Source organism: Miscanthus floridulus, chromosome 8 (assembly GCF_019320115.1).
Source record: "Miscanthus floridulus cultivar M001 chromosome 8, ASM1932011v1, whole genome shotgun sequence".
NCBI classification, from domain to species: domain Eukaryota; kingdom Viridiplantae; phylum Streptophyta; class Magnoliopsida; order Poales; family Poaceae; genus Miscanthus; species Miscanthus floridulus.
The window spans coordinates 118,581,002-118,608,220 of NC_089587.1; the positions used below are offsets into that span (position 1 = coordinate 118,581,002).

The following is a 27,219-nucleotide window of genomic DNA, read 5'->3' on the forward strand; positions in this document are numbered from 1 at the left end:
AAATGGTACACTCCAATGAGTCACTAGCAATTCACTAGAATATCCCTTTGCACTCCGCGAGTTGGGATCAAAACCTCTCACAATATCAATCGGTTGGAGGCAAAGAACAATCACCAATCTTCCTCAACGACCTCAAACTGCTCCAAGCCGTCTAGGTGCTGGCAATCACCAAGAGTAACAAGAAAACCGCAACCCAATTGATGAACTAGTGCCACTAGATGCAACAACTCAATGCAAATGCACTAGATCTCTCCCAACCTCAATTTGAATGAAGCACGAGGCAAAGAGATGAGTGGGAGGTGTTCTTGTCTGCTCAAGAGGGTGTTTTTTCATTTGGGAGGCCAAGAGAGACGGCCACTACAAACCGACTATTCCCTATTTATAACCCAAGGCAAACGAGCCGTTGGAGCTCTTCATTGGGTAGTTATCGAGGTAATCAGATTAATCGCATGCCCTGAAACTCCTAGCATCGAATTAAGCGTTATGTTAAACGGGGCTGTGCCACTTAGTCCGATGCACAATCCGATGGTGCCCTAGGGACTGTTTTCAACTTGCTTTGATCCCCTTTTTCAACTGTGCCAACTCCAAATGTGTTCCACCGTTTGTGCAAGTGAGTTAGCATTTTCACAAACATTTTTCGAAGGGTTTTTCGTGTCCTTACTAGGTCTAATGCATATGCAATAAATCATCTCACCTAGTGGCACTTAGATAACCGAATTGAACTTTAGAGTTCCCCTCTTAATTATACTTCTATCGTCTATTCTAAATCCGATCACGCAATCTATTGCGTCTTGACCGGTAAAACAAAATGCCCTACCTTATACATTTGCCTTGATCGATAGGGTTTTGCTTTTCTCTTTATTCTTTTCCAAGTAAGAACTTGCTCCAATATGAATGATCACCCTTCATCCATCCTAGCTTTGCTCTCCATCTTGGTGTGGACCTAACCTGGCTCATCACACAGTTAGCATAGAGGTTAGTCACTAGTTGTATCCATTAACAAAACCAAACATACGGCTTTTCAGCCACTCATGCATATATTTAAATCAATAGTTTTTTCTATGCACTTAAATATACACCATATCTATCTATATAATAGAAATAATATATATAGAAAAGCCAAAATGTGGCTTACAATTTAGAAAGGGGGGAGTACCTCATAAAATTGTTTGTGTCATGGTCATTTGTCCCTACTCTCTCTGCCCCAAAAAGACGGTTGTTTTAGAAAGGAATTTGGACATCTGTTTGTCCAGATTGGTTCCCAAAACAACGGTCTTTTTGGGACGGAGAGGGTATATATTTGAATGTTGACTAAGTTTTACGATCTATATACAATGTTTGTTCTATTATAAGTCTACAATTTCTTAAGCTAGTATTATATTTCCTGCCTCAGTTGGCAGTTGCTTGCGGCGTGTCCTACTTTTTAGACTTATATCTCTTCGCCTAACATTTTCTAAGGTGTGGCGAGTAAATTGGTACTCTCACCATAGGAAGTTAGAACTTCGATAAAAGTTTAGTAAATAAGTGTGACGATAACGATTATCTAAACATCTCCTAAAGTACATGAGCATGGACGAGACATAAAACGAGCGCGATCACCGCTTTGGCATGCTGCACGCATATGCATGCAGTTGGATTAGATTATATTGATTGGACGGGAGAGACTTGCGCGCGGAGCTGCGCAGAGTGCAGACCCAGCGTCACCACTCGTACGTGTCCTGCTCCCACGTCTCCATAACCCGGAAGAGAGAGAGAACCCCGATCGGGACCGCACGAAGAAGCCGATCCACCGCATCCCCTCGCACCATTTGAAAGTAAACCCACCCGCCTCCCTTGGCGGCGCGACACGCGATCGCCGATCAGCCTGAATCCCTGGACCGATGGAGGCGATGGAGGAGCTGGCGGAGCTCGCCGACACGACCCTGCAGGGCACCGCGCTGCTCGCGGACGACGACCCCTCCGCCGATGATCGCCCGAGCCGTCGCGGGTCATCCTTCCTCACCGTCGTCGCCATCGGCAACGTCGTGCGTACACCCTCCGGGCCTCCGTCCCAATCGCATGCAACTCGGTCCGATCCTTGCGCTCCTGCTGGGGCTTGATGGTTTGATTTGTGCAGGGCGCGGGAAAATCGGCGGTGCTCAATGGCCTGATCGGACATCCCGTGCTCGTGAGCACAGTTTTTCCCCCAATTTCATTTTTTGCACACTTTTCTAGGTTCCATATATATATTATATATTGCTCGGCGTACACTTTGTCTAATTCTGCAAATATGATTGTTTTCTCATTCCATCTCTGCTACGTTGAATGGTGGAGCAGAGATTCATAATTTACCAAATATTTAAGGCGCTTCTCCTGTTGCCTACACCGACGAATCTCATGTTGCTGATTGCAGCCTACCGGGGAGAATGGCGCGACAAGAGCCCCAATCTGCGTTGAGCTGCAGCGGGGCGCATCACTCAGCAGCAAGGCCATCGTTCTGCAGATCGATAGCAAGTCGCAGCAGATATCCGCGAGTGAGTTCTCTTGGTGAACGATCTCTCAAACGTGGCTAAAAAATTCTTGGACTGTGTGAAATCAGGGGATGGATTTGCATTGGGTGCCTGCATGTGTTTGTGGCGACTATGTCTGAATGACGACTATGGTACAGGTTCCCTCAGGCACTCGTTGCAAGACAGGTTGAGTGAGGCTTCTGGCAAGGGGCGGTCGGATGAGATCACTGTGAAATTGTGCACTAGCACAGGTTGGTTTCCTATTCCATTATTCTTATCTCTTTTTTTTCCCTACATACGCGGTAAACAGTTAATCGAGTATTGTTCAGAAATGAGTATACACTATTTCCTTTTCTTTTAATTTGAATATATAAGCGACTTCACTGTTTCATTCAATTGATTGGCGAACCGTACGTTATTTCCTTTGGCTGCATCTATTTCTACTGGGCCACACTCTTTTTGTTTGCTTTATGCAGCCATACGCCGTTCTGCGTCAATCCTACAGCGATTGTAACTTCTTTCATTTGTTTCTCTGAATTAAAGGTACAGTAGGAAGCTCTGACATAATAAAGCTTAGGGTCAAGGTGGATGATACATTTTTACCTTTGCTTATATATGTATCTTGAAGAAAAATATGTATGTACAAGATAAATAGATTTCAAAGAGAAGATTGCAAAAATAAAGCACACATAGTAATCTTTGGGCTGTGGTGCAGTATTGAATACATAACTCCTACTATACACATGAAAGTGAAAATAAATTTGAGAAATTACTATACCAAGTCATTATTTTCGCTACAAATCCAGTAATATTTTCTGATCGATGGCAATGAGTTTTCGTAATTCAGTTGTCAATAGTGGGAGTTTTCATTAAAACAAACAAAATTGTCATGTAGGTTTTTATTTTTGAATAATCAGGGTAACCCACTGCAGGTCTGCAACCCATGCCAAACCCTTTCTGTTCTGATCCATATCAAGAGTAGTTTTAATATCGAAATCTAGATGCTTTTGTCAATAATATTGCCCAAATTTTGACAAAATATGCCTGGGCTCATGTCTTCGAAAATAAAAACCCTTCAAATTTCATGTTACGGTAACCATTTTACTTTGGGTATTCACTTCTCATTAACCCTTCTGTTTCAGCCCCTCCACTAAAACTAATTGACATACCGGGCGTTGATCAACGGAGCAAGGATGAATCAATGGTGAGTATTATGTAGTCCTCTATTTGATTGTTTTGTTTAGCTTTTTGAGCAACTAGCAGATTACCTATGCAATGGTGTGGTTAGGTTTAGAAATACCATTACATTTCCATATTGTCAAGAATTATTATCGAAACTGCAAAACTAACCAAGTGTGTACTCTCTTTTCTCCATATATGGCTTGCAACTTGAAATCACATCTCCAGATTAGCAACTATGCTGCACGCAATGATGCAATTTTGCTAGTTATCATTCCAGCTCTTCAAGCACCTGACGTGGCGTCTTCTCGAGCTCTAAGGATTGCCAGAGAATTGGATTCAGAAGGTGTGTATAATAGATTGCACAAAAACAGGACTCCTTTTCCATTACACTTTCTTGACATAGCATTCGAGTTTACTTGTAATGTTTTATGAAAGCATATTAATGTGTTTGTTTACTAGGTACTAGAACCATTGGTGTCTTAAGCAAAATTGATCAAGCTTCTGGAGAACAGAAAGCCCTGGGTGCTGTTCAGGCCTTGCTTGTAAACCAAGGTCCAAGAACTGCAGCGGACATTCAATGGATAGCTACAATTGGGCATTCTGTTCCTACTGCCTCTGCTCAGTCTGAAGTAGGTTCTGAAACCTCACCGGAAGCTTATTGGCAAGCAGAAGTTAAAACCCTTATATCTATTCTTGGCGGAGCTCCCCAAAGTAAGCTTGGGAGAGTAGCTTTAGTTGATTCACTTGCTAAGCAGATAAAAACAAGGATAACAGCTAGGCTGCCAAATCTCCTTAATGGGTAAAAACTTAAGCCGCTCCTTTTGGTCAATTTGTGTAGTGGTATGCTAGAATCAATGATAATTTTATTCCTCTTTCATATCACTTTAGTCTTCAAGGGAAGTCTGAAATTGTCCAAGAGGAATTAGGAAAGCTTGGAGAACAGATGGCCCAAAGTTCTGATGGAACCAAGGCAATTGCTTTAGGACTTTGCCGAGAATATGAGGATAAGTTTCTTGAACATATTGCTGGGGGTGAGGTTAGTAAATCTAATGCAGTCCCTGCTGGCCTATATATATCTCTTAGATTTATTCATAGTCTGAGGTTTACTTTCCTCAAAAGTAAAGGATATTAGAAACTTTGAGCATTAGTTCATTTGTGCTGTTATATATGCAGTATTTCTATCATCATAAACTGGCCAGTCTGAAACCATCACGTCCTGCTGGCCTATATATCGCTTAGATGTATTCATGATCTGAGGTTTATTTTCGTCAAAAGTAAAGGATATTAGAAACTTTGAGCATCAGTTCATTTGTAATGTTGTGCAGTATTTCTATCATCATAAACCAGCCAGTCTGAACCATCCTTGATTTGGACTTGGCCACAATTGTACAATGTATTAAAAGGCTTTGTAGAAGTTTTATGTGCCACTTGTTTGATCTTTTCAGTTTCTAAAAAAAGTATGTTGCACCTTTGCTTTCTTTTTTTTTCTTAAACATGCGGGAGAGCTGTGGATCACTTCATTAAAGAAGAAATAAAGGGTTTTAGGATATAGGCTGTAACTGCCTTAAAGATACAAAAATCGCACCATATAAAAAGGAAAAAAGAACGACCAATCCCCAAGATAAAAAATAAATGGACTCGGGAAGCAAGAGCATCTGAGGATGCCTTGCACCAGCTGCACACCACAACGAACGTTCATGAAGCACGGACTGCTGTACTTTCTGGGGATCTGGGAACCAAATTTCCCAAGTAACTAATTGGATCGAAGAGTTAAAACCTTTTTTGAGTCCTCCTATCCTCTTGAGAGCTCCACACCACACCAGCTATTGCGAGATGAATCTCTTAGGGGACAGAACTGCTTGGGGGACCACATTTTGGAGAACGAAAAACATAGAATCGTGAGTTAGGACACAAGAAACTAACACATGTTCAAAGTTTCTTGCGCCTGCTCACGCTATGGGCACTACACAGGATGTGGAAGTCCTCTCCGCGCTAGTCTCTCAGCTGTCCATCATCTATAAATATATCAACCCAAAGGAAGACTTTACAACGTAAGGGAGATCAACATTTCTGTAACCTTTTCCTAGTATTGAATCCGTTGATTGAAACAAAAAAGGCCATGTATGCTGATTTATAAGAATATGTGCCACTCTCTGTAAATATCCACTTGTCTTGATCCAGTACCTCAAGATTTAAATGGACTTCCTCTAAAATTTCCCAAAGGTTTAGATATCCAATCAACACAAGAATTGTTAATGCCTCTCGAAATTCCAAAATGCATTTGTGATTAGCAAGGGCTTCATGCACAAATAAATTGTTTGGCCCTCGTTTTGGCACCAAAGCAGTAAGATTAGGAGCAACTTCTGGCTATGATTTACTGTGTAGCTACCGATCTGTACAAAACTTGGTTGACATGCCATCCCCAACTATTGTATCAACAGCTATAGCATACATAACCTTACCACAGGATGCACTTGCATGAAAAGCCCACACCAGGACAAGATAGATCACCCAATGAAATCGAAGTGTCCACTCAAGTGTCTAAATGTCATGAATAATCCCTAGTCCATATTCAATTGGTCGGCTAAGTTTTGGCCATGCTGCTAGACAATTGCCTCCATTATCCTTCTGATGCCCTTTCCAGAGAAAACTCCTTACCTTGTCAATTTCTTTATTGGCACATTTGGAAAGATTGATAAATTGCAATCATGAGGTAAGAGGAGCTGAAGTGAGGACTTCTTTAACCATGGTCAGTCTACCGACCCGGTTCATAAGCGAGTCCTTCCAACTCATAAAATAGTCTGCAATCTTGTCAATAAGTGAACACAAAGAAGCCTTGGTTGGTTTCTTAAGCGAATGAGGCACTTCAATTCAAGTACATGGAATGAGGAACGAGGATGGTCTTAATGAATATGGAATGAGTGCACAAACTTAATTTGTAGACTTCGTTAGTGAGATTGATGTTTTATATAAAGTTTATTCTATCTTAAATGTGTAAGCACATCCTAGTTGCAATACTATTCATACCAGAAATACCAATATGCCTTTGAAGGTGTTAATTTGCCCCTCTATGAAATTTCTCTTTTTCAAGACCTGCTAGAATTTAGAAGTCCTCGAAATTTTACTGCTTATGCAGGGTGGGGGTTGGAAAGTTGTTGCAAGTTTTGAGGGAAAGTTTCCAACTAGGATCAAACAACTACCTCTGGACAAGCATTTTGATATGAAAAATGTCAAAAAGGTAAGTAGTTGTACATAAAACATAATTAAAGCCAACTCTACTTGAACTTGTCAAACTTATGGTTATTATAACATCATTTTTCTTTATGTTAGGTTGTTTTGGAGGCTGATGGTTATCAGCCATACCTGATATCACCCGAAAAAGGCTTAAGGTTTCTCATAAAAGGGCTTTTAGAGTTAGCAAAGGAACCATCAATACTCCTTGTGGATGAGGTAATATTCGAGTTCCTTTAGCCTTCTTCCGTCATGAACTAGTAGTCACTGCAATCTAGTAAATGATGTAGACCTCTTCAAGGTTTCATCTACATGTACATTGCAAATGTTAAATGTATAGTCACATGTAATGAGCCATAGTATATGGCTTCTTTGTACATTTACACATCTGTATATTTGCCCATTGGGCCCTTGGAATAGATTAGATGCTTTACTCTAATGTGGTAAGGTTTCTAGATCCTTCTTTGGCTTCATTAGTTGTTGCCGGCACACTATAGCTACTTAGCTAGCGAGTGGCCGGTGAATCTCATAGCCACCATGTCTATCTTTATCTCTTTCCCCTTCTTCCACACACCCTGAACCCACTTCTCCAACTATGATGTCGCCTTAATTTGTGCCCTCCTGCTCTGGACCGCAACTGCCGCTCTGGCCTTTCATGTAGCGTCCCACCCACTCGCTTGAGTTGCACACTACCCCACTTGCATAGGCTGCAACCCATGGCTCCGCACACCCATGTCGCACCCCTTCTGATCACCATCATAGTACCTTCCGACCACCCCAAATTGATGACACCCCTGCCTCTCTTGCAGCAAAACCAGCCTGCACTGCTTCCTTCTCCATCATCAAAGTCATGGCTCGCCCCAAATCAGCTCAAGAGTACTAATTGTGCTATTACTGCCGGCTTCCCAGAGTATGGTAGCTCCTCTGCTCCCTCTATAGACCACATCCATCATCAAGTTGGACAAGACCAACAATCAAGAATGGCATGCGAGTCATCCTAGACATTTATGCTAGTTGGGACATGTTAGGGGTATAAGATCCTGTCCACCAATGCCCGTCCTGCTAATATCCTCGGCAACGCTATCTCTAGCCATGGTGGATATGGAGATGAGGCTGCCACAAAGGCAATAATGATGCTCTTGCCATTGATGCTGCAAAAACTTAGGAGGCCTATTAGGTTGCTCTTGATGCTCTTGAGTGAGACATTACATTTCCATGAAGATCGTCAAACTTCCTACCTCACAGATGATTTGTATGTACCTCGAGGAACATTACTGACAAGGTGGTGAGGCCATTTACTACTACTTGTTGGGGCAACTTGCTAGCCTCCAGTAAGGTGGCCAAAGGGCGCCTAGCTCAAACGGTTAGGTGACCCAGCGGTACTCCTCAGGTCCTGAGTTCGATTCTCCGTGGGAGAGAATTTCAGGCTGAGGTTAAAAAAATCCCCTCACCCGTCCCAATGTGCCAAAGCGCAGTTATGGCCCGGCCCGGTTCTCACAGGGCAACGGATACCGCTGCGTCAGGATGGGGACGGGAGTTCAGGGGTTTTCTCGATCTGTGTGAGAAGATCTTCTTCTTAAAGAGAAAACCCAGGGGCCGTCATAACCCCCGCAGGTCGAGTTTTAGCCTCCAGCAAGGTGACTCCACTGTGGATGTCTTTTATCTGTAGTTCACTTGTCTATGGCATCAGATTGACGACATGGATCCTCCAACTTGCTCTAGTGGCTCCACCTTCTAGCGCTCATAATGTGCTTAACGTGATTGACAATGCATGTTGACTTGCTCATGAGATTTATCTAGAGTTTGAGCCTTTTCATGCTCAACCTGTGAGTAGATCACCATCACTGGCTACTTTGGAGGTCCTTACTACACTTCGAGCTGAGGAGACTTGGTTTTGTAGTATCTATGAGTAGCCATCACTTGTTATTCTAGCTATGTTTGTTGTGCCTACTACTACTACAGCTTAGCTGTGACTTCATCGATAGCTACTCATGCATGGGCCTCCACCTATTGTAAGAGGTGGAGGTATTCATGCTCCGTATGAAGAAGCAAGGCCATGTCCATGGTTCCTCTAAAGAGGGGGAGGGTCCTCAGGTGGTCTTCAGCGGGAGTTCTCAAGTGGCACCTCTCAAGGTGAACATGTTATCACCAAGTGAGACTGCTCAACATGTGTCCATCCTTCAGTGCTTCACTAACCAATCCACGTCAAGCTCTGCTGGCATTGCTCTGTCTTATCCAGGTATTTTGATCTTGGATTCCGGTGCCTATTTTCATTTAATACCAGATTCTTCCTTTGTCACTTCTAAGGACCTCTGGCTATTTGTCATTGTTCAGGCAACTGATGCCAAGACTATTCCAGTTAGCTATCAAGGCACTTTTCTCTCACCTTAGCTCATAGTTCCTAAGCAGTCCATGCAGCTTCTTTGTGTAGGCTATCATGTTGGTTTTGATTCTTCTTCCTGCTTTGTTCAAGACTGTCGAACTTAGGAGATAGTTGGGACTAGCCACTGCCATAGAGAACATAAGGGTCTCCACATCCTTAATCACCTTCATCTGCCGTACACTACTTCCGCTACATCATCCATGGTGTCCTCACCCGCTGCTTCCAATACAATGGCCAATGAGAGCAATCTATGGTGTATGGCGGGAGCTTCGGCCTTACATTAGTTCCTTGCTAGGTCGTTGGTCTTGGATCCCTAGGTCCTTGGTCGTTTGAGGCAGTTGGTCATGTTTCCCTAGTTTATTTTCTAGTATGCTGCATTGACTAAACCCCATGAGGAGGGGGTTTCTTACTTCCCTCCCTTTTGTATCTTTTTATTCTTCTTCTTGATGAAATGATGCACAACTCTCAGGCATAGTTCGAGAAAAAAGGGGGGTGTCAAATGTATATAGTCACATGTAATTATCCCATAGTATAGGGGCTTCTTTGTATATTTATACATCTGTATATTTGCCCATTGGTCCCTTGGAATAGATTGAGATGAATTATTCAACAGCTAATACCTAGTTTCAATTTGTCATGTTGCACTCTACGTCTTGAAAAGTTTCGGATATATGTTGTGATGTTAAGATTGAAAGATGTAATGCATATTAATTCAATCAAAACCTGGACCCAGAAACTATGCTATGGCTATTCATTTTTTTTCTCGAATACGCAGGAGAGTTGCATATCATTGCATTTAGAAGAAGAGAACTGAAAGTACAACACATCCGAAAACACATAACACACCCACGCACAGATGCATTCATTTTAGCTTACATGCTCATGTCAATTTCTGTAGTTCCTGATTCCACAAGCATATTCACTAGTCTAGTCATGCCATTGCTACTGAAATTGCCAATATTTCACGTATGTAATGCTTTATTATTTTAATTCATTAGCTGATCAGAGACCTTACCTATCCTGTTCAAATGAAGTTGTAACCACTTCTGTATAAAATTAGTGTTCTTATGACATTGTTACCTTTCAATACTTTTCCTTGGAATTATTGTTATCAGGTTCACCGTGTATTGCTAGACATAGTATCAGCTGCAGCAAATGCAACTCCAGGACTTGGTAGATACCCTCCATTTAAACGGGAGGTAAAATCCTTAAAGTGTGTTTAAGAGCCAAAGATTTTTATTAGTTAGTCAGTAACCCTTTTTATTTCCTTTGCTGGCAAGGTAATTGCAATAGCATCTGCTGCTCTAGATGGTTTCAAGAATGAGGCAAGAAAGATGGTCGTTGCACTAGTTGACATGGAGAGAGCATTTGTACCTCCCCAACATTTTATTCGCTTAGTGCAGAGAAGGTTAGGTGATTTTGCTATGTAAAATGTTAAAAAAGTTGTATGTAAATAACTTGTTGATGTCCTCCTTCATTATATAGTTATTTCATACCTATCCCCTTTCAACTTAGAACACAACTATTTTCAATGTTCTATATTTTTTTAATGGTATTCTGGAATTCGAGTAAACCGCCTTTATGTATAATGAACTGTCTACTTGTGTCATTGTAAATTCAACATAGTTAAGACTTAATATCTCTGCCATTCATAATCAGAATAAGTGAAGCCAGGGTTTTGTCGATATATTATGAGAAATCATGTTCACTAAAGTGTCTATTCATGAATGATCCAATTCCTTTCCACTGACAGACATTCTCATCTAGTTTGCACCCGTCTTGTACATTCTCAATAAAATGGTGTATCGTTTTATTTTTCTGTCTAATTGTCAAGTCGTAAAATTCAGGATGGAAAGGCAACTACAAGAGGACGAGCTGAAGAATCGCTCTACAAGGAAGGGCCAGGATCCAGACAAAAGCAGAGTATGCTACTCTGTACTATACATTGTGCCTACTTTATGTTTTCCTAATTTCTTGTGTATGGATAGTTAAACATTTTGAACAGTAGTTGTTACCCCATAGTGTTTGTCTCATAGTATCCAAAAACATCATGTTAATAACTGTGAAAATGGTTGTTTCCATTTCAGGATACAACCCCACAAAAAAATTCACATCAAGGAGAGATGAAACAGGCATCAAATATACAAGTTTTAGGTCCTGCAGGAGAAATTATTGCTGGTATGGCCCTACTACAATTATTGTATATTTACCATCGCTAATCTTATTAGGTAAAGATAATAATAAGTAAAATAGATGGAAGAGCTATCCATAAGCAGAACTGTTTTGTGTTTTCAATCTTTGCCTTGGATTAATTACATAGTGAGTGCATGTTTTCTCTGCTAAAGGTTTTTTGTTCAAAAAACGCGCAAAAGCAAATGACTGGAGCAAGCGATGGTTTGTTCTAAATGAGAAAAGCGGAAAGGTTGGTTGTATCAGCATTAAAATACTCATCCATTCCTTTTTACCATTTATGGTGGCTCTAAAATTTCTTTTGTGCCCAGCTTGGATACACAAAGAAACAAGAGGAGAGACATTTTCGGGGTGTCATTAATTTGGAGGTAGTAAAAGTTTTTCAGTAATTTTCTGTTGTGATTCTTCTTTTTTTTCTTTGGAGGGGAGTCATGATTCTTCTATTGCGATTTGGGCATTCAGGTTTATGTTGATGCAATATGTTTAGCTTATATCTGATAGCTTTTAGGGTCTGTTTGGTTCTCTCCTCGCCGGAGCTGCCTGGCCCAGGCAGCGCTCCCAGGCGTCCTATTTCAGTCGACTGTGGGGCCAGGATCGAATGCCTGGTAGGTGCCTAGGAGAGACCACAAACCAAACACGCCCTTAGTGGGCTTTGAATCTTATTGAATCCCATAATAAATCAGTTGTCAATAGAGTAGTCAGAAAGGGTGGTGTTTTGAATAGATGATCAGGTGCAAAGAACTGGTTCGGCCAGTTCCAGGTCTTGCTAAAGCAACAGGCTTAGTTATTCTTTATTAGTTTGAAGAAATGTTTTCTATTTCCTTTCTGCCAATTTGAAGTTCGACATATAGATGCAGTTAGAATTTAAAATTTAGGTGAACTGGCTTGATCCAAACGGGATGCCAACAAGAGGATGTGGTCAGATTGACTGGCTAAGATTCACTAGTTTTTGGTACCCTAGTACTCCTAGTGCTACCTTGTGGTCAATTGATCACGCAGTTACATTATCTGTCATTGCATTAATTTTTGTTTGCAACTTGTAGGATTGTAATCTTGAAGAGATTTTAGATGATGAAGATCCTCCAAGAAGTTCTAAGGATTCTAAAAAGGCAAATATGGTTGATACTGGAAAAGATTCTAGTCTTATGTTCAAGATTACTCACAAGATTGCATATAAAAATGTGTTGAAAGGTACTTTTGGATCTATTTTTTAATTCATTACATGTTTCTCAGTTATAGTTTCTAATTAATTACATCTTTGATGTTTCTTTCCAAGTGTTCACTTAAATTTTAGTAATTACCGTGGCAGCTCATAACGCTGTTATACTGAAGGCTGAAAGTATGAGTGATAAAACTGAATGGGTCACCAAGATTAAAAGCATTGCTGACCCAAAAGGGCTTGCTGCAAAGAAACAAAACTCTTCAGAAGGTGGCGGACCAATGAAACAAAGCCATTCAGATGGTTCCCTAGTACGTTGCAAGACCTTACATTTTTGTTTTGTCAACGGAATTTGTAATGCTTGCATTTGGTTCTGCCCTTTCATTTCCCCATATGAGAACTTTTGGAAGCCTTCCACTACAGCAGAAAAGGATGAATTATGTGGCATTTGCTCTTCATTCTTGTAAAATATTTTCCATTCATGTACATACCATCCTTCCAGGATACAATACTCAAGAAACCTGTGAACCCTGAAGAAGAGCTTAGATGGATATCCCAGGAAGTCCGTGGATATGTGGAAGCAGTCCTCAACAGTCTTGCAGCAAATGTCCCCAAGTTAAGACGACAATCTTTTTCAGGATTTCCTAATTTCCTTTTTATGCCATGCAATGTCTTACTATTCTAGTTGAGCAGGCTGTGGTTCTCTGCCAAGTAGAGAAAGCGAAAGAAGATATGCTTAATCAGTTGTATACTTCCATAAGGTTGGTTCTATCAAATTATTTCCGGGTACTGGGTATTTCATTGTCAATATGTTATTTTCAGGGAAAAAAACTTATTACTTTTTTTTCCTTGTGTGATGTATCTGTGTGATTTGAGCACCACGTTATTGATTTCATCTTTCTTAAGGTTCAAAGTTGATTTAGTGGTACATATTGCTATGTTTTTCATGAAAATGAAAACTTCTTCTTGTTAAGATCTTGATTCAGGTTTTGCTGTTTCAGCCTCTTAGGTGCCAGTTGCTTCTATGGTTTTGCACTGCATATATGTACATCATTTATGTAATACCTGCTGGTACCAGTCGATTTATTAGAGCTACTTAAGTACAAGAACATGACTATACAATGTTGGATATTCTGAATTTTCTCTGATATATGACTTGGATGATAATACAGATATTGTAGTCAATTACAGCCATTAAAGTTTGAAATATTTCTTACCTAGAAAATTGAAGTAACAAACTCACAGCTCCGTTCTGTGGTTAGCACGCAAAGCGCAGCCAAAATTGAAGAGTTAATCCAGGAGGACCATAATGTGAAGCGCAAGCGTGAAAAATTCAAGCTGCAGTCATCCCTTCTTTCCAAGGTCACTCGCCTGCTCAGCATCCATGACAATCGGCAAGCCAGTGCTACTTTGTCGACAGATTCGGCTGGATCAGGTAAGTCAATTCCTTTTATATGAATCAACGTACATTTGGGGCTGCTGCCTGGTTGCATGAAAATTGCTCCAAGAAATGCTGTTGATCAATAAATATTGTAGCTACATTTTTTATACACATTCTGCAACTGTGATGTTATGATCAACTTTGTAGAGATCTCTGGAACTTATTTATATATGTTCCTCATATATACATACACCAGACCCAACAAAGTGCTGTTGATCTTTATTTTCTCAATTTTTATACAGCCATGTGTGAATTTCCTTTTATCTAAGGGCCTGTGTAGTTCCCAAATTTTTTTGCGCAGTACCCATCACATCGAATCTTGCGGCACATGCATGGAGTACTAAATGTAGACGAAAAAAAAAACTAATTGCACAGTTGGGTGAGAAATCGCGAGACGAAACTTTCAAACCTAATTAGTCCATAATTAGATACTAATTACCAAATACAAACGAAAGTGCTACAGTCACCAAAACCCAAATTTTTTTGCATCTAAACGTGCCCTAAGATTGTGCTCTCTGCGACATCATGATATGTCAATCCTGTACAGCATGTTTTTGCTATAATTTATTCATGCATTTCATCGCCAATCATGTCCTGCAGAGAGTAGCCCGAGGAGAATGGTGGGATACTCCGGTGACGAATGGAAATCTGCATTCGAAGCTGGATCGACCAATTCGTCTGCTGTAGCACCCTCTGGCGGCCGCCGCTTACCAAGTCGAGGGCCGCCTCCGCCTCCACCAAATGGTGTTTGATTAAGGAGCGCGTCTTCTTGCCCCATGTGCCCCTGAGCAGCAGCTGATTATAAGTTTTCAGAGGTATGGTAACGACCCGTGAGTGAAGGCACAAGATTGATTGACCGGACTATTACTGAAACAAGTAAGGTGACCATAAATTATTACAGACCGTGAACAGAAGATGTAGATTTTTGTATTTTCTACTACTCACATTGGATCCAGAGGCATTACATTGCGCCAACAGATATCTACTGTAATCTTTCGCTGCTTCCTATACTACTAATTTTATTTATTTTATGCACTTTTCCTTTCTATTAGCTGCTTTTATCCCGATGATGTCATCAGTCTACTGTACGATGCATCCGGTTGTTATCTTGTGATGAAGCAAATCCTGTTAGTGGAACTCCACCGGATTGAGCAAGGAGGCATTTGTAGATTATATATCATATATATAGTCATGATTATTTTGTTATTTCAATCGCTTCTGCCAATTAAAAGGGGGGATATAATATCGGTTATTTCGAAAGTTCGGTCATCTAAAAACGGAGACCGATTGGTTAGTTTCAGAACTCAGGACCGGGTAAGTTCGGTCTCGGTTAGCTCGGTTTAGTCTCGGTCATAACTGAACTAACCGGACTAGACAAAACAACTACTAACTGTATAATTTGTAGCAAATCTTAGCAATATTTTTTTCTATTTCAAGGCAAAAATAATAATACAACATATATATTAAACAAAGTGATAAGTATGATGGTGGGTATAAACCCATTAGAATAAATATTATATTACTAATAACAGTCTAAAGTACACATTATATCAACAAAATCTAAATATTCGGTTAGTTCGGTTACCCGAGGCATATAACCGAACTAACCGTAAAAAGTTCGGGTAGTATAGACTCGAGACCGAACTAGTGACCGAAAACTTCGGTCTCGGTTAGTTTAGTTCGATCTTCGGTCTTCGATCAATTATGCCAAGGGCTAATGATGTCTTTCTTTGCTATTCCAAGAGGAGCGCTGAAGAAATTAGATTACTCTCGTTCTAGATTTTTTTTGGCAAAGTGAAAACCAAAAAAGGAAGTATCGCCTTGCCAAGTGGAGCATACTTTGTCAGCCGAAGGATCAAGGGGGTTAGGAATTCATGATCTGGATATTAAAAATACCTCACTTCTTAGTAAATGGCTTTTCAAACTACTTACGATGGATGGGACCTAGCAGCAATTTATCCGAAATAAATATTTAGGCCCTAAACCTTTATCTCAGACTTACTGGAAAAGTGGGACTCACATTTTTGGGCTAGTCTTATGAAAGTGAAACAAGACATTCTACGTTTTTGGATCTTTCACAATCAAAGATGGGTCGCAAATGAGATTCTAGGTGGACAAGTGGTTAGGAAATGTGCCTTTGTGCGAACAATATCCTTGCTTATACAACATTACTAGACACAAGCAACACACTGTAGCTGAGGTCTTTAGTCCGTCTCCTTTAAACATTTCATGGTGGTGTGATCTAATTGGGCCTAAGTTACTAGCCTAGAATGAGCTTCTTCCTCGCATTGCTAATATCACGCTAACAAGAGCAAGATGAGTTTCGCTGGAACTTGGACTCGAAGGGCCAATTCTCTGTTAAATCACATTATTCGGCTTTGATTCACCTAGAGGTTCCCAACTTAAACAAAACCATTTGGAAGATAAAGGCCCCCCGCTGAAGATAAAGAATTTTCTCTGGTAGCTTCGAAGGGTAGTGATTCTAACAAAAGATAACTTAATTAGCCAAACACAATTGGCAAGGAAGTGAAATGTGTTGCTTTTGCCACAAAAAATGGGACAATTAAGCACATTTTCTTTGGATGTCGCTTTGCACGTTCGATTTTGAGTTGCATACACGTTGCTTTAAACCTTCCTCAACCATGTAGTATTTCTCACATGTTTGTGAGTTGGCTAAATGGGTTTAGGAGGGATTTAAATCCTTTATTTCTGCTAGGGGCGGTAGCTACTTGTTGGTCACTTTAGTTATGCAGATATGATTTGGTATTTGAAAAAAAAAGTTTATTCTCCCTTGCAGGTGGTACATTTGGTTATTTATTGGCTCCGCATGTGGGTTATCCTTCAGAAGTTCTCGCTTTGGTTACGGCGGCATCGCAACACTTGACAGGTAATGTTTTTCTAAACGGTAAACGGTCTTTACACGGTCGTCCTTCGTTTAGCGTTTAGGCTGTTTACACGGTGTTTAAACGAAGTTAAACGGTCTAAACGGTTTTATACTTTTAAAAAAATACATATAATTATATATGTGCATGTAAAAAACCAAGTATTCTAGCATTTATACATGTTTATCCGAGTAAAAATCAATTATGTTGGTATGTATATATATTTATGCATTTGAAAAGAATCAAATATAGATATTTATGCATGAAACATATCAAGTGTACACATTTATAAATATAATAAACTTAAGTATACAAATTTATCCATACAAAAATGAACTAGATTTACCTCGTGTTCGCCTAAACGGCCGTTTAAACAGCTGTTTAGCCCGTTTAATGTTGTTTATCTCCGTTCCGTTTAGGCCGTTTTTCCCGTTTTTTTTTTACCGTTTAAACGGTCAACCATTTAATTTCCGTTTACTCCCTAAACAAAACAGTTTACCATCGTTTACCGTTTACTAGCCGTTTAAACAGCCGTTTAATCTGTTTAGGCGAACACTACACAAGCGATCACAATGCTTTTCTTCTGGGCACATGGGTAACGATCTAGTCTTAGGATTGATTATCATTAGTGTGCCAGGCTTTCCTTTTGTTTTAGTTTTGTTCAGGCTGTGTGCACTTTTCGCATAAGCCGGGAGACTTGTATCTACTCGATATAAAGATCGTGATTTAATAAAATCCTCCCTTTATATAAAAAAAGTCAATCTACACAAATCGATTAGATGCTTTTCCTATACGGAAAAGCTACCGCGCGTTCGGTCGCGCTGCTGGTGGAGCGCGCGACTCTTTGGCCCACGCGACTGGAGTACTTGGTGGCCCGCGTTTTGCTGATCGGTGCATCCGCAGGTTTTCTTGGCCCGTCGGCGTCGTGTTGGGCTGGCTGTCCGTGGCAGACAAAAAGCCAATAAAGATGCTAATTGCCAAATGGGCTGCAACTAGACAACCGTCCTTGTTTTTTTTTCATTTTGTCTAATTTTGTTTTTAGTTTATATTTCTCAATTTAATTTTTTTATTGCTTGCCAATTTCATTATTTCAGTTTTTTCTTTTTTTTTATTCTCAGTTTTTTGAGTTTTTTTTTTATTTTCAGTTTTCAGTATATTTCTTTTTAGTTTCAGTTTTGAGTTAGTTTTTAATGTTTTTTTAGTTTTAGTTTTCAGTCACCCTTAGGTTCGAATACCTTCCTCAATCCTGCATATTAGTTGTCTCACCTACAATGTATAACTTGCCATAAAAGGGTAGCCTTGCACACATAAGTTGCCACAAAAGATTTTTTTTAATTTCAGTTTTCAGTCAAGTCTTTTTTAATGTTTTTTAGTTTTAGTTTTCAGTCATCCTTTTATGTTCGAATGCCTTCCTAAATCATGCATATTAGTTGCTTCACCTACATTGTATAAGTTATCACAAAAGGGTAGCCATTGCACACATAAGTTGCCACAAAAGAAAAGCACATACACATACAAGGCAGATTGGGTTGGGATTAGGGGTCGCAACAAGTATTAGGATTAGAGGTTGCAGAAATTATTAGGAATAGGGGTCGTGGATTGGGTTATATAATAACTTGTCCCTCAGTTGGCAGCTTATTTTATGCTTATTTAATCATTTGCATCTCATGTTGTCCAACTATAGGATTACATGGTAGCAACTTTAGTATTCCTTTTTAACTTTTTTGCCCCCGAGCTTGTGCATACTATATAATAACTTTAGTATTTTTTTGAGTAGAAACTTTAGTATTACATGGTAGTAACCTATTTGATAAATCTCCTAACATGTATTATACATAATTTGCTAATAAAATAAAATATTTCGAAACATGTGCAAGTGAGATCTAGTTTTGTTCGTCTCATCACGTATAACACATCGACGGAATTTAAAATAGATGCACCAATCAAAAGTTACAGTAGTTTGAAAGAAAATATTTGGCTTTTTTGCATCAGCTTGCATACACCCAATGGACACAGAGCGGGTGGAGGAGAGTGGGTCCGCTTGAGACACATGCGCATGCAGGGATGTGGGACAGGGTAGCGCGCTCGTATTTTATTTTCAAAACCGGAAAAGCGGAGGGGCGCCGGGCGTCGTTTCCTAAAACGGAAAGGGAGTACGGGGTCGTCGCGCGTTTCGCTTTATGTCGCGCTTTATCCTGGTCCTTTTCTCGGCTAACGATGTATTGATGATGGTTTCTATCCTCATTAAATGACTTGTCACGTAGGTAAAATGTTGACATGACAACGTAATTAATGAAGAAATAGAGCAAAAATCATAGAAATGGTTTCTTCATGAAGAAATCAGGTCTACTCTTGACCCAATGCACCAAGAAACCATGAAATCACTATTAGGGAGAAACCACCAGTTTCTAGGGAGCTCGTGTCGCACTCCCATTGGAGGAAGAAGATAGAGTTAGGAGGGAGAAAGAAAAAATAATTATTACTCATAGAAACCATAGGTTGAAAAGCAATACTTTTTTTGATGCGGTATTTTATGTTATAGAAACTACTAGTTTTTTTATTAGGACTGCCCTTAGTTTCGTATGCATCTGGACAGCACCAGGCCCAGATCAGCGGCCCAAGTCTCCCAGCTGACGGGTGAAAAAAAAAACAAACAAGATGCGCCTCCGACCATTCTACACCAAGACAAGTCCGGGCCCGTTCATCTCCACATAACCAGGCACGGACTGCTGACGGGTCAAAAAGGAAAAGGAATTCAAGAGCGAGGCGCCTCATCCTCCCTAGTAAAGGTCCCTGCTCCGATCCATCACTCTCCTCCTTCCTCTCTGTAGCTACTGCAAGGATGACGCGCAACATGGCCAGGAGGATGGCCGCGGCGAAGCTGCTTCAGCACGCCGGGGAGGAGGCTGTCGAGGGTAGTGCTGCCGCGGTGGACGATGGGCCACCGGAGCTCCGGCGGGCTGACGTCGCCAAGGTGAGGAACTACTCTTTAATTTTTGTTTCTTTCTCGCCTTCATTTCTTTCGCGTTCATGCCTTCCTTCATGGCCTCACCCACCGGCCACCACAAATAAACGGACCTGGCCTCCTATCTGATTGATCTGATGGCGTCAGCAATCGCGAGCTTTCTTCCAACTCACCCACCGCAAATAAATTTCCCCGGATCGAGCGAGCTGGAGATGCCTATGTAAATGCTCACTGAAGCACAACACAAAACACACAACCACCTGAAGCCCTAGGCTTCTTGTTAGGCGCATACATAGCTGCTCCGATCCATGGCTGCAAACGACGATGAGGCGGCGCCACCGGCGATGGGCGGCGGCGCGTCCTCGGAGCACACCGGCGACGACGTAGGTGCGAAACGGAAAACCGTTTCCTCGTGGCTTTGTTTGTCTTATTTCAGTATCAGTAGGAGTGTATAGGACCAAGTGATCAACGATGTTTGTTTCTTCTGCATGCGTCCAGAAGGTGCCCAGCAACAGCCAACAACTGGCCTTTAATTTTCACCAAGCTTTTTCTGTTGCCGTTTCAAACAAAAAAAAAGCTTTTTTTTGTTGCATGTAGCTAGAGAGCAAAGACCACATTTTTACTAAATAATAACAACTCCAAGTAGGCATGCGTCACTTTACCCAAACTTTATAGTAGTCCTTTCTGTTTCGCTAACCTCCGTATTTAAAATGATTCTTCAGTATATATCTCTATCTTTATCTCTACCTCTATCTAATATTAAAGAGTAAAATGTTTTTCTTACAATTTATTTTCTTTTACCATGTTTTTTTTAATTTTCTGAACTGTCTTTGTACCCACAACATCTCGTAGGTGACTCGTGGTTATAAAAGTTCAAACAATGACTCGCGTCTAGCCATAATACGTCCAGTGCTTTCACCCTTGCTCTATATATACAAGTTTACGTCAAGTTTAGTAAAATTCAGGATTCTATTGCTAGACCAAGCTGGCCCGATGGGCATGTCGGGCCTGCTCGGGCCAGACTTTTTCAAATATAGGGTTGGTTCTTTTTTCTTTGGCTCGGCCATTTCAGGTCAAAGATTGGGCCCCCAATCTGATCTGATGGTCGTAGAAGCTGAAAATCACAGGTGTTCGGTTAGATTTGTACGACGTTCTTTTTCTTGCTAAGTGAAGGATGCGAGATTAATAATCCTGTTGCACGTATATATGCAGGTGATGCTCGTCGCCGGTGCATCAGAGAGGGACGCCGCCGCGTCGTGGTTGGAGTCGGCGACCGACAAACACTGCTGGAATCTCGCATTTCTCTGTGTGTGCGAAAACACACAGAAAAATACGAATACCGTCAGAAAAATATTTTTCTGACGGTGTACCATCAGAAAATACACATAGAAATATAATGACAGAAAAATTTAATTGTTCTGTGTGTTCGCCGTCAGAAATAATTTTTCTGTGGGTGTTACACGCACAGAAAAATTACGTTAGCCCATATTAAATTTAAATGTTGTGTGCGTTGATCCTCACAGAAAAAAAGAAAAGCCCGATAGGAAAATGATTTTCTGTGGGTGTTACACGCACAGAAAAATTGCGTTAGCCCAGATTAAATTTAAATGTTGTGTCGGTCTCGGTTAACGCACAGAAAAATAACAGACCACCGACAGAAAAACCCTTAACCATGCAGCAAATTGGATACAATAATTATATATAAACAGAACAGTAGCAACAACATATTAAATATGGACTGTCCATACTGTAATTTCATCACAACATAATAGATAGCATACATATAAAGATCCAAATGTTTAGCACATTCATTAATGCACCCTAGAAAAATTCCCATTTCCGTGAACTGTCGATATCTCATATGACAAGGGAACCCATGGTCTAATTTTTATTTCAAAAGAACTTCTTGCTCATACTTGCAAGAAGCAACTGAAGAATGTAAAGTCAGGGCTAATTACAGATTTATGAAAAGATGAACCATGCACTGTGTTCTAGCTCCCATCGGATCAGTTCGGACAACTCTTTTTGGACGGTCATGATTGCTTTACACCAACATTTGGACTGAGGTCCATGCTCATGTGGTTATAGGCAAGAGGTGCGTACATCCGTGTATCTTCAGAGCTCAGGAGCTGTTACGGAAAAAAAGGGAACGTAAATGAGAGGCATGCACATCGAATTAGTATTTTTAAATGCAGAGTATACAATGCTCTGTTCTCCCAAACCTAATATGTAACAATGCTATGTACAGGTTAATGTTGCGCATGATGGAGAACTAGAATTGTGAACTAAAGTTTTTTCCAATGTTGATCTGACTTAACTAGGACACAAAAAAAACTACCTTTATTTGCAGCTGCAGGAACTTGACATACTGAACTGCTTCCTCCAGCATAGTGCTCATGTCAACCTGCAAAGGCAATGATTCTGGTGACTGGAGCTAGGCATGAGAAGACTCATTCTTCTTACCCAGACAAGCACATCCATAACAAATCGAATAAAATAATGAAATGATGCAGGATGAGGATGTGAGAACACTTCACGCATATCCAAACCATTATTCACACTGCTTTTAAGTCAACCAAGATAACATACGTGGGACACAAGCTTGCCAATCACTAAATTCCTTGAAAGTTCAGACTTTATAACAAATCAAATTAGCAAATTGTTTAACAAATTTAGAGCCATACATTATAGTACTGAACACAGTTTAATTTTCTTTGTGTCGTGCATGTCTATGGAATCCATTGCCACAGCCACACATGTATTCCACACAGATCCAAAGGGACGTTCCTCCCAACAGTGGTGGGCAAACTGAAAAGGAAGCCCGAGCAAGGCAATACTTGAGGGAGAGCTATGAAGGAATCGAAGACATACTTGCTTGCTTCTCACCAGGCGTGGGCAGAGCTTGAGAGGTGACGTGATTCTCGGGCATGCCGATGTAGTTGAGGCTCTTAGCGGCGAAGGAGCTCATGTCGGTGCCTCCGACGGCCACTCCGCCGCAGCAACTAGGGATGCCTCCATGGATGAGTAGGCATCCGGTGGCTCCAGTCTCTACCAGTCGCAGCCGGCATGGGTGAGGGAGGGGACCGTCACGGTCCTTGCTCCACCTCATGCGCGGCCTCTTGATCTAACCACGGCCACCATGGATCTGCACCGAGGTAAGGGAGGAGGCGGCTCTGGCTAGATCTGGAGGAGGGAAGTGGTGCCACAGCCAGATCTAGAGGGAGGCGAAACCCTAATGAATCAGGCATCAACGCGGAGCTGCAAGCGACACGAGTGGCGTTGGCGTCATGGAGCGCACCGGCGGTGACCAAGGGAGGGCCGCCGCCACCACCACGCCCCGCCGTCGGCCACCACCACCGCCGCCGCAGCCACTGGCAGGATCCGGGAGAGGGAGGGCCGGATCCGGCCGGGTGAAGAAGGGGCAGGGGAGGGGCACCCACCGGGGAAGAAGAAGGGGGAGGGGAGGGGCGCCGACGGGGGAGAAGAAGGGGGAGGGCGCGGATCTACTCGGTCGTCGACGGCGGCGACGGATCCGGATGCATTGCTCAGGTGAAGGGTGAAGAGGGTGACGGATCTGGCGTCGGGGGTGAAGGAGAGGGGCCGCGCCCGCCGCGTCGATGAAGAAGGAGAGGGAGGAGGGGAGGAGTGGCGGCGCTGCTCGGGGAGGGGAGGAGCCCCGCGCTGAGTCGCAGAGGGAGGGGCGCGGCGCTGAAAGGAGAGAGTGAGGGAGGGGGCGCGGTCTACTGCGTGCGTGAGAGGGTGTTTGGGGGCGCGGCGGCCGACGGGTTAGGGTTTGGATTTTTATGTGCGTGCACATATTTTTTTCTGTGCGTTTTTAAAGAACCGACAAAATAAATTGCATTTTTCTGTGAGTGCTGATTTTTTCCGTATGTGTATTGTCACGCTTAGAAAAATCATATAATTTTTCTGTGAGTTTTCGTATTTTTCTATCGGGATATTTTAGAACCGACAGAAAAATCGTAATTTTTCTGTGCGTTCCGAAAAAAACGCAGAGAAAAATTATCACCCATAGAAAAAGTGAGATTCCAGTAGTGAAAGTGGCTAAGAGCAAGAACGCGAGCTACTACTACTTGCCTCATTACCTGCTGCCGTGCCTAGCGGAGCTCAACAAAGAGCAGCACGCTGAGAAGGAGGTGGAGGCCAACATAAAAGGTACGGTGGTACATATATGCGTCTCCGTAAGCGACTTGCATCGAGCTAATAATTCAACTCCTGTCATCAATATACTCTGCGCAGGGGTTTCATTGTCCAAGCTGAGCGTGCAGCCGGCAGCCTATAATAAAGAGGAGAGGGTGACCTGGTACGTGTACTCCCTCGGTCCCAAAATGTTTGACTAGGTTTATAAAAAAATTAATAAAATTTGCCTTTAAAAAAAGTTTATTATCAAATAGATTCAACGATCTGTCTAATGATATTAATTATGTACTATAAATATTAATATTTTCTTATATATATTTAGTTAAAGTCAAAACGAAAACATCACTTATTTTTCCTAGAGCAGCATGCATTAATTAGAGTTGGAGGCCCTCCCGTGTTTCACTATTAGAGATGGTTCACATCTCAACCAGTTGGTAAGGCCCTATCACAGTAGGCTGGGAATGGGATAAGGAGAGATAAAGGGAGAGGGAGGCAAAGCCCAAATGAATGAAAATTTTGGGTCCGAGCCTTCTTTTCACGACCTGGTTGTTTTTGGAGCCGGCGTATAATGATTTTTCATCGCTAGTTTGTTACGACCTAGGGTGCAAATGCCATAAGAAAAAACCATTTATGTTGTAGGGTGTCATTGAAAATTAGTTAGTAGCTAGTTTTGTGTTAAAAAATTTGACAAGAGTAAGTACTTCAAATGATGGGTTAATAAGTGAATTAGCAGGATGCACTAGTGAAGAAAGTACCCTAACAAGTACTCCGTAACAAGGAGAGGATGAATCATGGGATATCGAAGCGTTGCAATACGTGTTTCATTCTTTATTAATCACATACATTATGCTTGTGCATGACTACCTTGTCCTTATATGGCAGCGACAACTGCGACACGTCGATCTAGACCTGCCCACGCTGTGACTACGAGCTCGGAATCGCCTGCTGCAGGAGCTCCGTGAAGGAAACGGTAACAACCCGGGTTTCCGTGTAACCAAAATACAAGCTTTTTAAAAAAAATTCTACAATATGTAAATCATGTAGTCGCTAGGTCAAACCTGAGTCAAACCTAGGAGGATTTACCACTAAACCGTTGTATCCATCTAGATTTGATTGTAGGTGTGTGCCTTGTTCTTGAGTTGGCTCTGGTTTTGAGTTCATTTGGAGTGCACAAAGCCATAGCAAGAATCCCCTCATTGAATCTATCCTGAATCCGCAGCAAATTCATATCAAATCTCTTTTAAATCACCTCTCAATTCCTTTGAAATTCCTCTCCATTCTCATTTGAATTCATCTCATTTTCCTTGAGACATAATTCACAATGGGGGAAAATCATTTTTCCTTTTCTCCTCACATCCAGCCCACTCCTTTCTCTCCCTTCCCGCTGGCCCATTCGGCGTCCCAGGCCCAGCCAGCCCTCTTCCTTCCCCGCCGGCCCGTCCCTCCTCTTGGCCTGATCCGCGAAGGCCTGCTCGCCTTCCCACCTGGACTGGCCAGCCCAGCTCACCCCCACCCTTCTCTTCCACCGCACGGCCCAGCAACCACCTCTGGCCTAGCTGCGCAGTCGGCTGCGCCGTAGTCCGCTCGCGCCCGCGCAGCCCCTGCGTTCCCGGTCACCGCCGCCGCTGCCCGATGTGGAGACGCGCCCCCACGCCTTGGCGTCCGTACACGCACGCCCGGGATCCGCGCCGCGTGTCCCGTCCGTGGCACGGACGACGAGGATCACCGGAGCCCCTGGAGCCCTAGCCCGCGCGCGCCTATGAGAACGTCAGTCGCCGCTCCCGTTCTTGTTTCCAGGCCCGGTGTGACCCGGAGCGGAGCTTGAAAGATGGGCCCTTATAACTCAAATAATATAATAATGTTTCTAATAAATATAATATACATAAAATATTTTTTTCTTGTGTGATTGTATCAAGTCCTCTATCCTCTCTTCTTTTTTCTTTTCTCACTTCCAAATGCGTGTAAATTTAGAAATTAGTAAGTAATTTAAAAAATTATGCAATACTCAATTCAATTTCAGAATTTTAGAAAATCCAATGTCATACTAAGGGATTGCTAAATCCCAAATCTAAAGAATATACTTGGCATACCACATACACAAACACAATCAAAGGGCTTAGGGTAATTTCTTACCTCTGTTACTCCGTACGTACGCAGGAATGGAGAGTGAGCCATGACCGCCGTCGGCCGGCGGCCGGTCGCTGGTTCTGGCACAGGGCACAGCCGATCGGCGGTGGCAGCACGACGCATAGTCTCGCAGAGTCGCATTTCGCAGCGGTGAAGAAGGCAATCGCGGCCGCGCGGGGGAAGGGTAGAACGTGGTCGCGGACGCGGAAGCCGATTAGCTGAATCGACGCTAGGGATGACAAATCGGCAGCCACATGCCTTACCTGCTTCCTGGGCTCTAACTTTATTTGGGGCCATAGAAAGGATATAGTATACCTACTTCTCGGTCGAGGGCCCTGTTCGGCTGAACAGCTCGAACCCCCAGGGCCGGGCCTGCTTGTTTCCCAGCCGCCGCCGCCACTCTCTTCCTCCTCTTCTCACCCTCGCTCATCCAGCAGCGAGCGCGCCACTGCCCTACCTCTTTCCGTGGTCACCAAGCCGCGCCACCACCGCTGCGTCTGTGCCCTTCGCCTCTCGCCGTGCCACGACATCGACCGCGCGCATAGCGCTCTCCGTCGACGCATCCGCGACGACCACCGTGACCTCGCCTCGACACCGCGTCGTGCCGTGGGCGCGATGTTCTCCTCGCCGATCCCGACGTCGACCACGCCGTGCTTTGCTTCGAGCTCATAGCGGTCGCGTCCACCCCGTCCACCACCATGAGCTCCTCTTCTTCCCCACTGCATCCACCCCGCCGCCTCTGCTGTCCGCGCCGAGCAGAGGACCACCGAAGCCGTGCTCCGACCTTGTCCTCTCCACGATGCGCCTCTGCACTGCACCGCGACCACCGCAGTGGTCAAAATTGCCCTAGCCTCGCCCTGCTGCCGTCAGCGGCGTGCCGAGCCTCGTCGTGCTTCTGCCGGACGCCGTCGAGACATCGAGGGTCACGCCGACACGGGCACGGCCATCCTCGAGCAGCGTCCGAGCCTTCCCCATGATGCTGAGCTCCACCTCACCGCCCAGCTGCTCTTAG

General features: G+C 42.7%; 1 protein-coding gene and 1 pseudogene across 6 annotated transcripts; both read left to right on the forward strand.

Annotated features, from left to right (window-relative positions):
• Window positions 1-1,723: 1,723 nt before the first annotated feature.
• LOC136477221 (dynamin-2A-like) lies at window positions 1,724-15,136 on the forward strand. Of its 6 annotated transcripts, none has more exons than XM_066475318.1 (22): window positions 1,726-2,024; window positions 2,117-2,167; window positions 2,393-2,513; window positions 2,648-2,740; window positions 3,632-3,693; window positions 3,897-4,014; window positions 4,131-4,470; window positions 4,560-4,707; window positions 6,808-6,909; window positions 7,002-7,121; window positions 10,401-10,484; window positions 10,566-10,693; window positions 11,133-11,208; window positions 11,373-11,463; window positions 11,631-11,707; window positions 11,787-11,843; window positions 12,519-12,666; window positions 12,770-12,945; window positions 13,137-13,248; window positions 13,326-13,395; window positions 13,897-14,069; window positions 14,676-15,136. In XM_066475318.1, exons 1-22 carry the CDS (start codon window positions 1,881-1,883, stop codon window positions 14,825-14,827), a joined length of 2,643 nt encoding a protein of 880 aa, XP_066331415.1. In that variant the 5' UTR covers window positions 1,726-1,880; the 3' UTR covers window positions 14,828-15,136. The 6 variants fall into 6 exon arrangements, with proteins under 6 accessions (XP_066331418.1, XP_066331420.1, XP_066331419.1 ...); XM_066475319.1 differs by having other exon boundaries at window positions 12,785-12,945; XM_066475321.1 differs by lacking the exon at window positions 14,676-15,136 and having other exon boundaries at window positions 1,724-2,024; window positions 13,880-14,062.
• A 4,663-nt stretch (window positions 15,137-19,799) lies between these two features.
• Window positions 19,800-27,219, forward strand: part of LOC136469805 (lysine-specific demethylase JMJ26-like) — a 34,900-nt pseudogene continuing 27,480 nt past the window's right edge.